Source organism: Nilaparvata lugens, chromosome 11, assembly GCF_014356525.2.
Source record: "Nilaparvata lugens isolate BPH chromosome 11, ASM1435652v1, whole genome shotgun sequence".
Classification (NCBI taxonomy): Eukaryota; Metazoa; Arthropoda; class Insecta; order Hemiptera; family Delphacidae; genus Nilaparvata; species Nilaparvata lugens.
In genome coordinates, this window is record NC_052514.1 from 2,602,997 (window position 1) to 2,616,313 (window position 13,317).

General features: G+C 29.8%; 1 protein-coding gene across 2 annotated transcripts; it reads left to right on the forward strand.

The window, feature by feature from the left end:
* Window positions 1-1,647: 1,647 nt before the first annotated feature.
* On the forward strand, window positions 1,648-12,994 carry LOC120353519. Of its 2 annotated transcripts, XM_039437408.1 has the most exons (7): window positions 1,648-1,799; window positions 3,314-3,407; window positions 6,778-6,891; window positions 7,857-8,220; window positions 10,389-10,474; window positions 11,748-11,880; window positions 12,388-12,994. In XM_039437408.1, the coding sequence occupies exons 4-7, from the start codon at window positions 7,899-7,901 to the stop codon at window positions 12,609-12,611; spliced, it is 765 nt and encodes a 254-aa protein (XP_039293342.1). In that variant the 5' UTR covers window positions 1,648-1,799; window positions 3,314-3,407; window positions 6,778-6,891; window positions 7,857-7,898; the 3' UTR covers window positions 12,612-12,994. The 2 variants fall into 2 exon arrangements, with proteins under 2 accessions (XP_039293342.1, XP_039293341.1); XM_039437407.1 differs by lacking the exon at window positions 6,778-6,891 and having other exon boundaries at window positions 12,388-12,806.
* The last annotated feature ends 323 nt before the right edge of the window (window positions 12,995-13,317 follow it).

Here is a 13,317-nt window from a genome sequence, read left to right on the forward strand (position 1 = left end):
CAATAAATTATTTATAACAAAATTATAATTATAATTAGAAATTACGAAATAATAATAATAATGAGATGAATATTTGAGCGAGGGGCTACTCGCTTGGCTGCTAATGAGCATTCAATGTTTGTGGTTATGAAACATTTAAGAACAATGACTCAGTAGTCACCTACCTTTTTGGAATAGCTTCCCACTTTGGCATTCACTGGTATTTCGCCGCGTTAATTATTAATTAAAAATCAAAATAACTGATCCAATGAAATGGGTTCAGATCCCGTCCTATTCAATAATACAATTCTCTTTAAACTGCCCGAACTGCGACAGGAAAACTGTATTATAAAACAAGAGCAAAATCTATCCCCTTCACCAGAACAGCCGGACTTACTCACAGTCCTAACGAACGAGCTCTCACACTGACTCTCACACTCCGACCAAAAGAAAAATTTTGGGTATTAAATATAACTCAGTCAATGCCAAACATGGAAGCCATTTCAAATACATATTTTTATCAGTCGCACAAGCGGCACGTTTGTTAACAAAAACAATAGAGAAGCTACATTAATTTTGACAACAAATGAAATAAACAATCTTTCTGTCGATGACAAAAATTGTTCAAAGACAAAAACACTGTTCATTAAACTTTTCTAAATTAAAACTCTAAAATCCTGATCAATATGAGATAAATATATGATTCATATATATGTCCCATATGACCAGGTGACAAAATAAATGGAGGAAGGAGTATGGAGTTATTTCTTTGTAACTTGATACCATACTTTTCTATACCTCATTATAAGAATTCAACATTTTTTATTATTAACCACAGAAAAGACTACAGTGATTTTTCATATCTGAGCCACTTATCATTTTAATTTTTTGCAGTTGATTAAACTTTCCAGTACCATATCAGAAGCAATAATATCCAATTCACAATGATTGAACAATATACTGTACATATTATAGTCTAAAATCTCACAATTTTAATTAATTTTCTATTTTTTATCAAAAATATTCCCCATCTATTATAGGCTTATCATTTGAACTCACATAGGCCTACAGTTCAGTTTTTTGCAGCTTTGATTGAATTTCTCTCAGTGAAAGAACAAAACAGGAAAAGTATCAGACTCGTTAAAACTGATTAATTATAAAAAATAACTAGTACCCTTCAAATTGATCAATTAATTCTATTATAGAAAATAACTAATACCCTTCAAATATCCATTCCAAGTATTATATTCGACTAGTTAAGAAATTTATGACAGATTTATTTCCAAGCGTTCTTTTTTAAAATCATTGAATTTGCACTGCACTTTCCTTGTATTGTGGAATTCACTTTAAACTTTCAGCACTGGATGAATAAGAAGCATTGATATTATTCAAAAGGAATTCTGCCAGTTTGAAGTGAATCTCACCATGGATCCATTATTTTCATCATCATCATCATCATCATAATCATCATAATCATCATCATCATCATCATCATCATCATAAATTAATCATAAATTAACAGCTTTAATTAATAATTAAATAATTGAGAGATATTAATCAAATATTAATTGAGAGATTAGAGCTGTTTTTGGACGTTGAACAAAGATAGAGCTCTGTTCATTTTTTGTTTTATTTTTTGCAATAAAAACTACAATCATTATTTTCAAAATTTGAATTCTCTTTAGTTGAGATTCTATATCTGTCAAGTGTAGTGAATCTTTTATTCTTGTTTGAGATGTTGCATTAGAATAAGTAGCATATCAGATTGTTAACAGAGAAGTTATATAATAAAATAATATTATTATTCATACAGATTTCATGTAAGTAGAGCTATTCCTTTATTATTTAATAATTAGTTCACTACATTCATATTTTTTTATTCTGTTTATGGGAATGGACCTATTTGTGTTTCAAAATGTAGAGTGCGCTATATTTTTATACCTGCAAATAGCAATTTTCAAAGTGATATTTGAAAAAGTCTAGTGAATAAAATTGAACTACAATATACCGTATAATGTTGTATTTTTATGCTGCATTCACACACAACAGTGACAGTGAAAATATAATCTCCATAAGTTTCAATTGTATTATTCATACTCACTCGGCTGAGTGTGAATAGTCCAATTAGAACATGTGGGAATTATATTTTCACTGTTCATTGTCACCTGTTGTGAAGGAATTTATTTATTTATTTACAAAAAGATACATACAGGTATGGGAACAACAGGCATTATAGCCCAAAACTGTTCCCGATTCAACATCACAAAGTTCTTCATAATTATCAAGAGAAAATAATAATGAAAAATTTAAAATGATTAGAAAAAGGAATTAATCAATAGGGAATATTCAGAATATGAGTAAAAGTAAGTAAGTACTAATTTAACAAATAAGACAAAATATGATTTATGAATATGAGAGTACAATAAAACAGTATTTCGTTCCAGTCCAAAGAAACACAGTTGAGAGAAAAAAATACCAATGAGAAAAAATCATAATATGTTATACTATTTATCTTATAACAATTAAAAACTACCATCAAGAGACAGGCCAAACAACTCATGCGGAATCCAGCTTTACTCGATTCAATTAATTATTCACACAAAACGTTCTAATTAATTTACTTGTGTGGATTAATTCACACAAAACTTGGATGTCAATACTTCATTATTATTGGGAAAAGCAATTGGAACAATATTACAATAGCTCAGAAGTAGACCTGTCCAGGAACAGTGGAATTATGCCCCATTTAGTTGAGTTTTTTCTACATACAACTTTGTTTGGAATGAACAGCTTGTTGATGAAATATCATTCAATAAAGGTATAACCATTACATAGAGAGAAGATAATATGAGTTCAAATAGATAGCATGAGATACCATGGTAGCATATAATTAATGGATTCTTTTCTCTATTGTATAAGGTATTCAACAGGATTCATAACAACAGACGAGATTTATACAGTAGAAGATAGATTGAGTATTTCCAAAACAAGCTGACGAAATGAATTGTACATGAACCTATCCTATGTAAATAAAAATTAGAACGCTAAGAACCCTTATAAAATTGTACAATTACGACATGTTTGGGATTAACAATTTTAGAAGGGTACTTTTAGAAGGGATTTATAATATTCATTTATATTTAAGAGTAGCCCTAGAGAAAAAAAAGACAATTTGATGGCCTATCCTATATTATCCGATCAAAATAATATATATCCTATTGTTTGTCCTTTTTTAGTTTTGTGAAACAGCAATAATCAATTCGTATACCAACCCCCTATACCTGAATAATGTTTGATAATAGAATAATAAAAGCATCTCTGTTTTTTCCTACAGCAAAATGTTTGCATTTCAACTCAGAAAATTTTCTTGTGGAAGCTGTAAATTTTCTCCTAGAGCACGCTCTTTAGCTATTGGATGGTTTAATTTTGTGAGTATTTTCATGTTTTCAAGTTTTTATTTACATAATATGTAATTAAATATTGGAGTAGTTTTTCTCCTTGATTATCTTAACATTCAATTCAATGTAAAAGTGAGTAGTGATTGATATAGTGAGGTCCACGTTATAATGGCAGTGTTTGTTTAGCAATGGTATTGCTATCCTTGTCTATCATTCAACAAAGCGGATAGCGCTATCTCCTTCTCGCTTTGCTCTGTTGCCAGATCGTCTTTTAATAATGTAGAATTGATGATTGATTAACAGAATATTTCATCTTAATTATGAAATTATTGAAAAATATAATTTCTGGCTTGATAAAATATAATTTATCATTTTAAACGAGAATGAACAGTTAATATTACATCAATAAACCTGTATCAGCTACCGTCTATAGAAGGCATTGACAAGACAGAGGTTCGGCAACGTTTTTCTCCTATCTTTCTCCACTGCCATTATAACGTGGACCTCACTAAGTAAACTTTGTACTGATATAATTAATAATCTGGTACTGATAAGAGTAAGTTTCTACAGTCTGATGATAACCCACACCAGGTCGAAACAATCGTCACTACTTAATAGTAGCTAATATTTATATAAGTGCATATTTTTCACTTCATAAGAGTTTCAAAATTTAAGAAATTTTGTTATTATTCTGCCTTACAGTGATATTCTTTCAATTTGCATTCATATAAGCTTATTAATTTATACTTATTAGATATTTATAATATAGAATTATAGTACGGTACGGTACCCATTTTTAAAATACGGTACCCATTTTGAAAATACGGTACCTAATAGATTGAAGCTGCGTTTACACCAAGTTATTAACAACATGTTAATAACTTAATCCTTATAGATTCTATTAGATTGAACATAACTTATCATACACATGATGAACATATGTGTTTGTCAAGTTCCGATCAATCTAATAGAATCTATAAGGATTAAGTTATTAACATTTTGTTACCTAATAACTTTGGTGTGTAAACCCAGCTTAAGAGTACAATTATTTATAACAACTAGTTACAGTGCTCACACCATCTTCAGGTTATAAAATATTTATTTCATAAAAAGGGGTACTATAATTCAATTTTATAAATAAAAATGAGTAGCCCTGATTTCATACATTTCCAGAACGTATTGGGTAATAAATTTGAAGATAATATAAATCGATTTATTACTATAACTTCTTCATTGAATCTATTAACGTTTCGTGTAAGCTTCAATTTATGCAATAAACACATAATAATTCTTGCAATACTCAAATTTACTCAGATTGTTAATAAATAATTAGAGACTGTTGTTTGACAATGAAATAGACTAAATAATAATATGTGTGATTGGCAAGGCACTGGTGACTCTGTACTGTACTCTGTCTCTGTGAAGTGTGTGTAACATGCCTTAAGTAAAACGTTTGAGTTCAATGTATTGGTTTGACTTTAAAGTAAAAATAAAATCAGTAATAATGTTCAAATAATCGTAATATTTTATTTCTTCACCGATATAACCTTCACCTTTATCAGTAGATAGTCTGCGTTCTTCATTCACCAACCGGGAGGTTAGGTTTGTGAGATTTCTGTCACAAATTGCGGTTAAGGTATTTCTATTATTGTATGTAGATGACATACTTATTTTTGGTTCAGATGAGAATGATGTTTCAAGATTGAAATCAGTCTTACAAGAAAATTTCAAGATGAAAGACTTGGGCTTAGTTTCTAATTTCTTGGGAATTAATGTCAAACAAGATATTGAGAAGGGGGTAACTGTTATTAGTCAGAAGGAGTATCTCAAACATGTATTGGAAAAGTTCAACATGCAGGATTGTAAGCCAATGGACACTCCCATGGATAAAAATTTCAACTTTGAATTATTGACTAGAGATAAGTCAGAGTCTGTAGAAATAGAAAAGAAATGTCGTAGACTAATTGGTTGTCTTATGTATGCTGTTGTAGGATCTAGACCTGATTTGTGTTGTACTGTATCTTTCTTGAGTCGATTCCAAAGTTGTGCCAGTGAAATGTTGTATAAAAATTTAAAACGTGTATTGAGATATGTAAAATGTACTTTAGATTTAGAGCTAGTATATAAGAGAGAATTGAATGATGATATGATTGTAGGCTATGTAGATGCAAACTGGGGTGGTGATTAGAGAGAAGATCAACCTCAGGTTATTGCTTCAAGGTTTTTGGTAATACTATTTCTTGGTGTACCAAGAAGCAACAGAGTGTTTCATTATCTAGCACAGAAGCTGAGTATGTTGCTTTGAGCCAAGCTGCAAGCGAGGCTTGTTGGATAAAAGGAATTTTAATTGATTTTTGTGTTGTTGAAAATAAGAAAACTTGTATTTTGTTGTTTGAAGACAATCAGTCTGCTATCAAAATAGCTCATAATCCTGAGCATCATAAAAAAATGAAACATGTAGATATAAGGTATCATTTTGTAAGAGAGAAAATTTCTGAAGGTGTTATTCAAGTTGAGTATTTAAAATCCTCAGATCAGATTGCTGACATTTTCACAAAACCTTGGGAAAGGAACTTTTTGTCAAGTTTAGAAATAATATTTTTTAATAATTAAGATGTTTTGAACTATGTTAATTTTCCTATAACTTACTTTGTTTTTTGATTGATAAATTTTTTTGGGTTATTTCATTGAGGGGGCGTGTTGTTTGACAATGAAATAGACTAAATAATAATATGTGTGATTGGCAAGGCACTGGTGACTCTGTACTGTACTCTGTCTCTGTGAAGTGTGTGTAACATGCCTTAAGTAAAACGTTTGAGTTCAATGTATTGGTTTGACTTTAAAGTAAAAATAAAATCAGTAATAATGTTCAAATAATCGTAATATTTTATTTCTTCACCGATATAACCTTCAACAGAGACACCAAACTTCGTCTCCTTATATTTACCGAATAGGCTGTATAAGAACATAAATTTTTCTTTCTCAAGTTTTTTCTGCTCTTGAAATGTTTTTATCATGTATCTTGAATCATAGAGGAAATATAGTATCAATATAATGCTACCTTTTCTATATTCTGGAATCTAGATCTGTATTGTGTATTTGTATCTAAATCTTTAATGAGTTCCACGTTATAACGGCAGTATTTGATCAACATTCTGGTATTGCTATCCGTGTCTATCATTTCACAAAGCAGATAGCGCCATCCTTTTCTGACTTAGCAACGTTGTCAGAACGCTTCCTACAATGTAAAAATATAATTAATTGACAAAGGTAGTTGAATCTCAATATTATGATATTAAATATATTTATCGACGAATAAAATATAGGCTTAATTGATGTTATTTCCAACAATAATGAACTGTTAATATCACATATTATACCCAGATATATCCGGTTTCAGGTCTCCTCTATAGAAAGCAGAGGCAAGGCAGAGAATCGGCAATGCTGTGTTCTCCTATTCTTTATTGATTGATACAACAAGTACATCGTCATCAAAAATGATAGAGAAAGAAAAGTAAGGTAACCTTGTGCTATTCCTCCCCCAAATTTAGATAAGGCGTCCGAAATAGGTCAAGTCTTGTAGTTGTTCATTTCACAAAATTTTCAGTTCCTAATTATTTTCACAAAGTAGATTTTTAAATTTGGATGCTCCAAAACCAAATATAGAAGAAAAATTTCACATTATTTTCACTAAAATAGGAAATATTTACATACGGTATTAAAGAGATAGTTTTGAAGGACCAAAAAAATATTTATCTTTCTCCACTGTCATTATAACGTGGACCTCACTATATAATCAGTAGTTTATTATCTTCTTCTTCTTCTTCTTACAAACAAGGATTAGGCTTTAACCTGTTCCGACTCACATCTAGCCAATTATTCAAATAAACATAAAAATCCTATTATTGCCACCGCTTGCGTGGTCTGCCAACATCTCTTTTGCCTACTGGCTGATAATCATAGACTTTCAATGGTATTCTTTCAGCTGACATTCTTTGAACATGCTCCCTCCATTGATGCCGATTCTCCTTAACTCTTTCATTCATGCTACAGATTTTCAATTCTTTCCTAATATCTTCATTCCTGAAATGATCTCTTCTGTCACATCCCTTGGTTCTTCGGAGAAATCTCATCTCGGCTGCCTGCACTCTACTTTCAAGTGGCTTTGTAGTAACCCATGATTCACTACCGTAGAGGAGGACTGGAGCGGCCATTACCTTATAAAATTTCATAATTGTATCTGTTCTAGCTTTTTTACCCAAAGTCCTGCTGATATTTCCACATATCATTTGGAACTTTCCTATTTTCTTCTCAATATCTAATTCATCTTTTCAACTAATGTCACTTCCTAGATATGTATATTGAGAAACTTGTTCCAAAACTGTATTATTAATAACAATTTTTGATCTGACCGGATATTTGCCTCTGAATGCCATAATTTTTGTTTTTGTAGTTTATTATAAAATATTTATTTTTCAGCTGATATGTTTCATTCCACTCGTGGCTATTGTATGGTATGCTATGACCGGAGCTGAAGGTCTTGACAGATTTCTTTACAATACGGCAGATCTCAGCTCTACAAAGGTAGAATACGTAAAAGCTGTAGCAGGATTTGAAAATGCTCGATCTCTAGTAAGCGACATAAAATACAATGAAGTGAAATATAAACAAGCTCGAGATAAGGCCACTTGGAACAGCCAAGAAGATGATATATTTAAAAATTTCGACGATCCTTTGTGGGATCATTGGAGGGAGTTGAGACCTAAAACCATACTGAGTGATATAATTTGTGATGGAGGTCTTCTAAAATTTGTATACAGAGTTCTATTTGTGGCCGGGGGAGGTAATTATTATTTCAATTAATAATTTATTGATTAATACAATAAGTAGGCCTACATCATCAAAATGATAGGGAGAGAAAAATTAAGGTAACCTTGTGCTATTCCTCTCCCAAATTTAGATAAGGTTGCACATAGTCCGAAATAGGTTAAAGCTGCGTTTTCACCAAAGTTTTGTTGAATCATTGAGAATTATTATACAACTTACAGAACAGTACCATAGGCTAACTTGCTGCCCCCAAAACGGTTCAAATTCTAATTTATACAACAGTCTAAATGTAGCTAGAGGTTATAAGAGTCACTTCAAAATTCTTCAATTACACACTCAGTTTACAATCCATACAAACAAAAATCATTTTTAAATGAAAAAAATACTTCTAAACTGAATTAAATTAATTACAAATAATTGGAAAACTCCAAACTTTGAAAAAACTAAAATTTTGGGACTGAAAAGACAGACACACTATTTAGAACTTATCACAGTAGAATATTAGCTGTGTTTACACCAAAGTTATTAACAAAATGTTAAAAACTAATCCTTATAGATTCCACTAGATTGAACGGAACTTGACAAACTCATATGTTCATCATGTGTATGATAAGGTATGTTCAATCTAATTGAATCTATAAAGATTAGTTATTGACATTTTGTCATTTTTTTAACTTTGGTGTAAACGCAGCTTTAGTCTTGTAGTTGTTCACTTCACAAAATTTTCAGTCCTTACGGTAATTATTTTCACAAAGTAAATTTCAATCATCTTCATCTTCATACATCTCATTACTCACGCACAAGCCTAGAACTAATGTTGGCATCATCCTCAGCAAAAAACTGATCTATTTTGTTATTAAAATGACCGTATTTACTATTAAAATATACTATAACAAAAATTCAAAGTAGAGGATTGAGGTTGCACAAAAGCCTGTTAAATTTCAATTAAGTTTTTTGAACACTATTTTAATGAAAAAAGGAACAATTTTTAATAAAAATTTAATTAATGCTATGAAATAATAGTTTTTATTAAAATGAAGTTACCGTAGTGGTTTTTTTTGACAAAAGGCTATTTCAAGTCTCTTCAGTTATTAGGAATATAAATTTTAATTATGATTAAATGCCAGGATAATCAATCAGAGAAGGCTTATTTTTAAAGACGGCTCTGATTGGCTCTTGTGACATTTAATCATGATTGAAATTTAACTGGTTTGTGTGCAACTAAGCCCAAAATGAATTTATTTGCCATCAAATCAGAAATCAAGTCGAGATGCATGTCTTTATTACGAGATAAAAATGTCGACTATTTATTATTATTCAGTCTTAATTCATTTATCATAAATTGATATCAATTCTACTGTAGCCTATTGAATTAAAATATTTATATTTATTTATCCACCAAAAATATTTGTAATACAATGTAAGTTATATAGAAAATTATCCAGGCTCACATTAAAACACATAATCAATGAAGAACAGTTCAAGCTTGGTAACGAAAATCAAATTAAATTATTTATATTTTGATACTGTATTGATGATTATTCAATTCAAGTAAATGGTTTAAACAATTTGTAATAGGATAATAGGAGCAAATCGAATAATTCCTCCAAAAAATTGTGAATTTGATTGTTTCCATATTAGATTTGTAAAAGGGGAAAATAACTGGTTTTACATTTTTTGTTTTATGCAAATTAATTAGAAAGTATAACCTGCTGTTGTCTCCTTGAATGATATAAAATGTATGATGCTTCAATTTTATTATAATAATTTTGTACCCATTTCAATCAAGGAAAGATTTCAAATTTGAATTGTTCCATTTTATCTTATTTCTCATAGATTTTCCTTATTATTAGTTGTTTTTTGTTTATTTGTGATGGGGAATACCAATAGAACATCTTCCCAAAGAAATAATTATTTTTATTTCATCAAGTTCATTATTCCAATGAATAATAATCTCTATTTCATTTTCCTAGATAATTTTTTCTAATGTCGAATAATTAGTTCTATTCCCAACAATATTGAAACTTTCCCTATAAAATTCAGCGGATTTTCCTTCTTTATCTGTGTTTTTTGTATTTAGCAGCATATTCCATTCCGGTATTGGATTTTTTAAGATGATAGCTATAATTATGGCTTCATGATTCATTTCTTTGATTTTTTAATATTCTATAATTTTTCTTTCAGATTCAATTTTCTTCTTAGTTTTTATTGGAACAATTCTCGGGATTGGCGTGGTTTTTAATGGGTTGTTGCTTATTGGAGCTCATATTGTGAGTAGAATTTGCTTATTTAAGTAATTTTTCAAATGTTTATTTCTTGAAAATTTGCTTATTCTACTATTAAATACTACTAATTGAATCAATTATTTTGTTGTGTTACCTACAGTAGTTAAACATGAGCCTACCGTACAAGAATTCTTGAATTCTTCAAGCTTCAACTGGGAGAATAATTTAGGCAACTATTCAACCTCAAACAGCACGTTTCAATGTTGGCTACTTCAACTGTAATAGAAATTTTCACAATGATATGGTATGATATGATATGAAATCCTTGAAATCAATGAAATGATATGGGCTTCTTTCATTTTTAAAATTTACTTCAAATACTTAAACATGGTCAATCGTATAGTTTTATCTTCCATCCAACAATATTGCCTAAAAAGGTTTCTTCTATTGTCAGAATTGAAAGGAAATATTCTTTGCATTGAATAAATTTTCAACAATGTGTTCCATATGATCCCTTCAATATTATGTTTCGATCTTCATACAATCATTTACTCATCTCCTCTATTTTTGATTTCATTGATTTATAATAGACCTGTATTAAAAAGATTACCGTATGATTTCTTCTGATCTATTTCGAACTGCGATGAATCAACACACTACCAACGGTACCTTAATGTTTTATGCAACAATATGCAGTCAATTATTCATGGAAATATTCATTTGAAATTATCTAATTATAATAATTAATGAAATGAAATTATTCATTTGGTTTACAACAGTCAACACTGATCCAATACTGTTGAAAATGGGTACGGTACCTGACACCTACAAGTACTCCAGTCAGTAAGTAAACTAAACTAAGTCGTTTTTAAAATAAAATATTTGGCTGCAAGTGAATGTTTAAAACAACAAAAAAACTATTATATCTGTGCTAATGGAATGAAATCTATAGTGAGGTCTACGTTATAATGGCCGTATTTTATTAACATAGGTGTTGCTATCCTTGTCTTTTCGACTAAACAGATAGCAGACACCATCCTTTTCTAGCTCCGCAACGTTGCCAAATCCGTTTTTAACAATGTAGAAATATAATTGATCAAGGCATACAAACGGCAACGCTGTTCTTATATCTTTATCCACTGTTATAGGCTATAATAACGTGGACCTCACTATAATAGAGAGTATGAAGACGTTGTGATTGAATAGAAGGTGAACATTGAGAGAGTGTGTTATAAATGTATTCCAACATCTCTTTAACAATGCTTTGTCCTTTTTGATTCATGTGATATTTATTAGTGTTTTTGTTGTTTTTCTGCAGAATAATGTAACTCACATGGCGGCTTGGGTAGCTTACCAGAGATTTATTTTCATCCTAGATCTGATTCTACTGTTGATTACAGTATATTATTCACAATCACCCCTTTTGACTTTCATTCAAACTTTGAGAATGAGTAAGTATCAAGTTTCCATTTTAACTAGCTTCAAGCTACCTTTAAACCAAAGTTATCAACAAAATGTTAATAATTTAATCTTTTATAGATTCTATAAGATTGAACATAACTTATCATACACATGATGAACAGATGTGTTTGTCAAGTTCCGTTCAATCTAATAGCATCTATAAGGACGAAAAAAGAAACATTTTGTTGATAACTTTGGTGTAAACGTAACTTGAGATTTTTGATTCCACTGTTCTAGTTTTATTCAATTTTAATTCCGTCTGTGATATTGAATTTGTTGTTCAATTATTCAGACTATTAGACGTTTATTGTGGTGACATTTTTGTAATGCATATTTATATGATGTGTGTTTTGTTTGATTAATTGTTTATGACCTGTGTTAATATATTGTTTTATATACGATGCACAACATGAAAAATAAAATAAAATTGAATTGGTTGTGATAGACTATAATATATTTTCAAAAATAAAAAATAATAAAATCATTTTTGTTTTCAGTTTTCGGGTTGTGGTGTATTGGCACTGTCAACAGAAATATTAGAAGCTTCACTTCAGAACCAAAAATTATGGAGGCTCCAGTTTTCAGCATAAATACAAATCCATTGAAGATTGATACGGTACATGAAAATGTATACGGTATTAAAAAGAACTTTTACATTTCATGTAGGAAAAGAATTCACATAGTAAGCAATATAAGATTTACATTGAACTATCTGCATTAATGTTATTTATTTAATTTTTGGTAATTTTATTTATTGTATAGCACTCTATTATCCATTGTTTATTTGATTGTGTTAAGAGAAATACCTATTTTATAAAAAAACTTCTACATTTCATGTGTATGAGAAGAATATGCATAGTACAGTAAGATTGACTTTAAAATTTCTCCATTGATGTTATTATTTATTCATTCCTAACTCATGTGCTAAAAGGGGATGAGGGTGGTTTAGAAGTTGCATTTTCTGCGTTTTGCTTCCACGCTCATATCTTGGGAACAATGCATTTAACCGTCATAACTAACCATTCGAAAATGAAGCTTGATAAATTCTCTACACTTTTTGTATAGTGAAATTTTGTGATGTTCCCAACAGTAAGAGAGATATTCGCTCTTTAAGGTGTGTAATATTGTTGAAATAATAGGTTTTTATCCAATGTTTTGCTCTTTCAGGGCTTATAACTTTCCAACAATGCATCATAAAAACTGACGATGCTTATCGTAGGTTTGTAGAGCATTGAATTCTCTTCTAAATGATGTCTTATTTCATTATTCCAAGTTTTCCTTTTATTAAATAATAATAATAATAATAATAATAATAATAATAATATAATAATAATAATAATAATTTCAATTTCAATTTATTTCATTTAAAGTTACATAGTATCATATACATACAGTGTTTTGTTGCTCCTCTAGCTTAGAGCTAATTG

Excerpts from the sequence above, each read along its gene's own strand:
- LOC120353519 (XM_039437407.1), top strand. The coding sequence starts at position 3,318 with ATGTTTGCATTTCAACTCAGAAAATTTTCTTGTGGAAGCTGTAAATTT. Across the intron at positions 8,221-10,388 it reads TCTATTTGTGGCCGGGGGAG|ATTCAATTTTCTTCTTAGTT; the intron begins GTAATTATTATT and ends TTTTTCTTTCAG. Across the intron at positions 10,475-11,747 it reads TGCTTATTGGAGCTCATATT|AATAATGTAACTCACATGGC; the intron begins GTGAGTAGAATT and ends GTTTTTCTGCAG.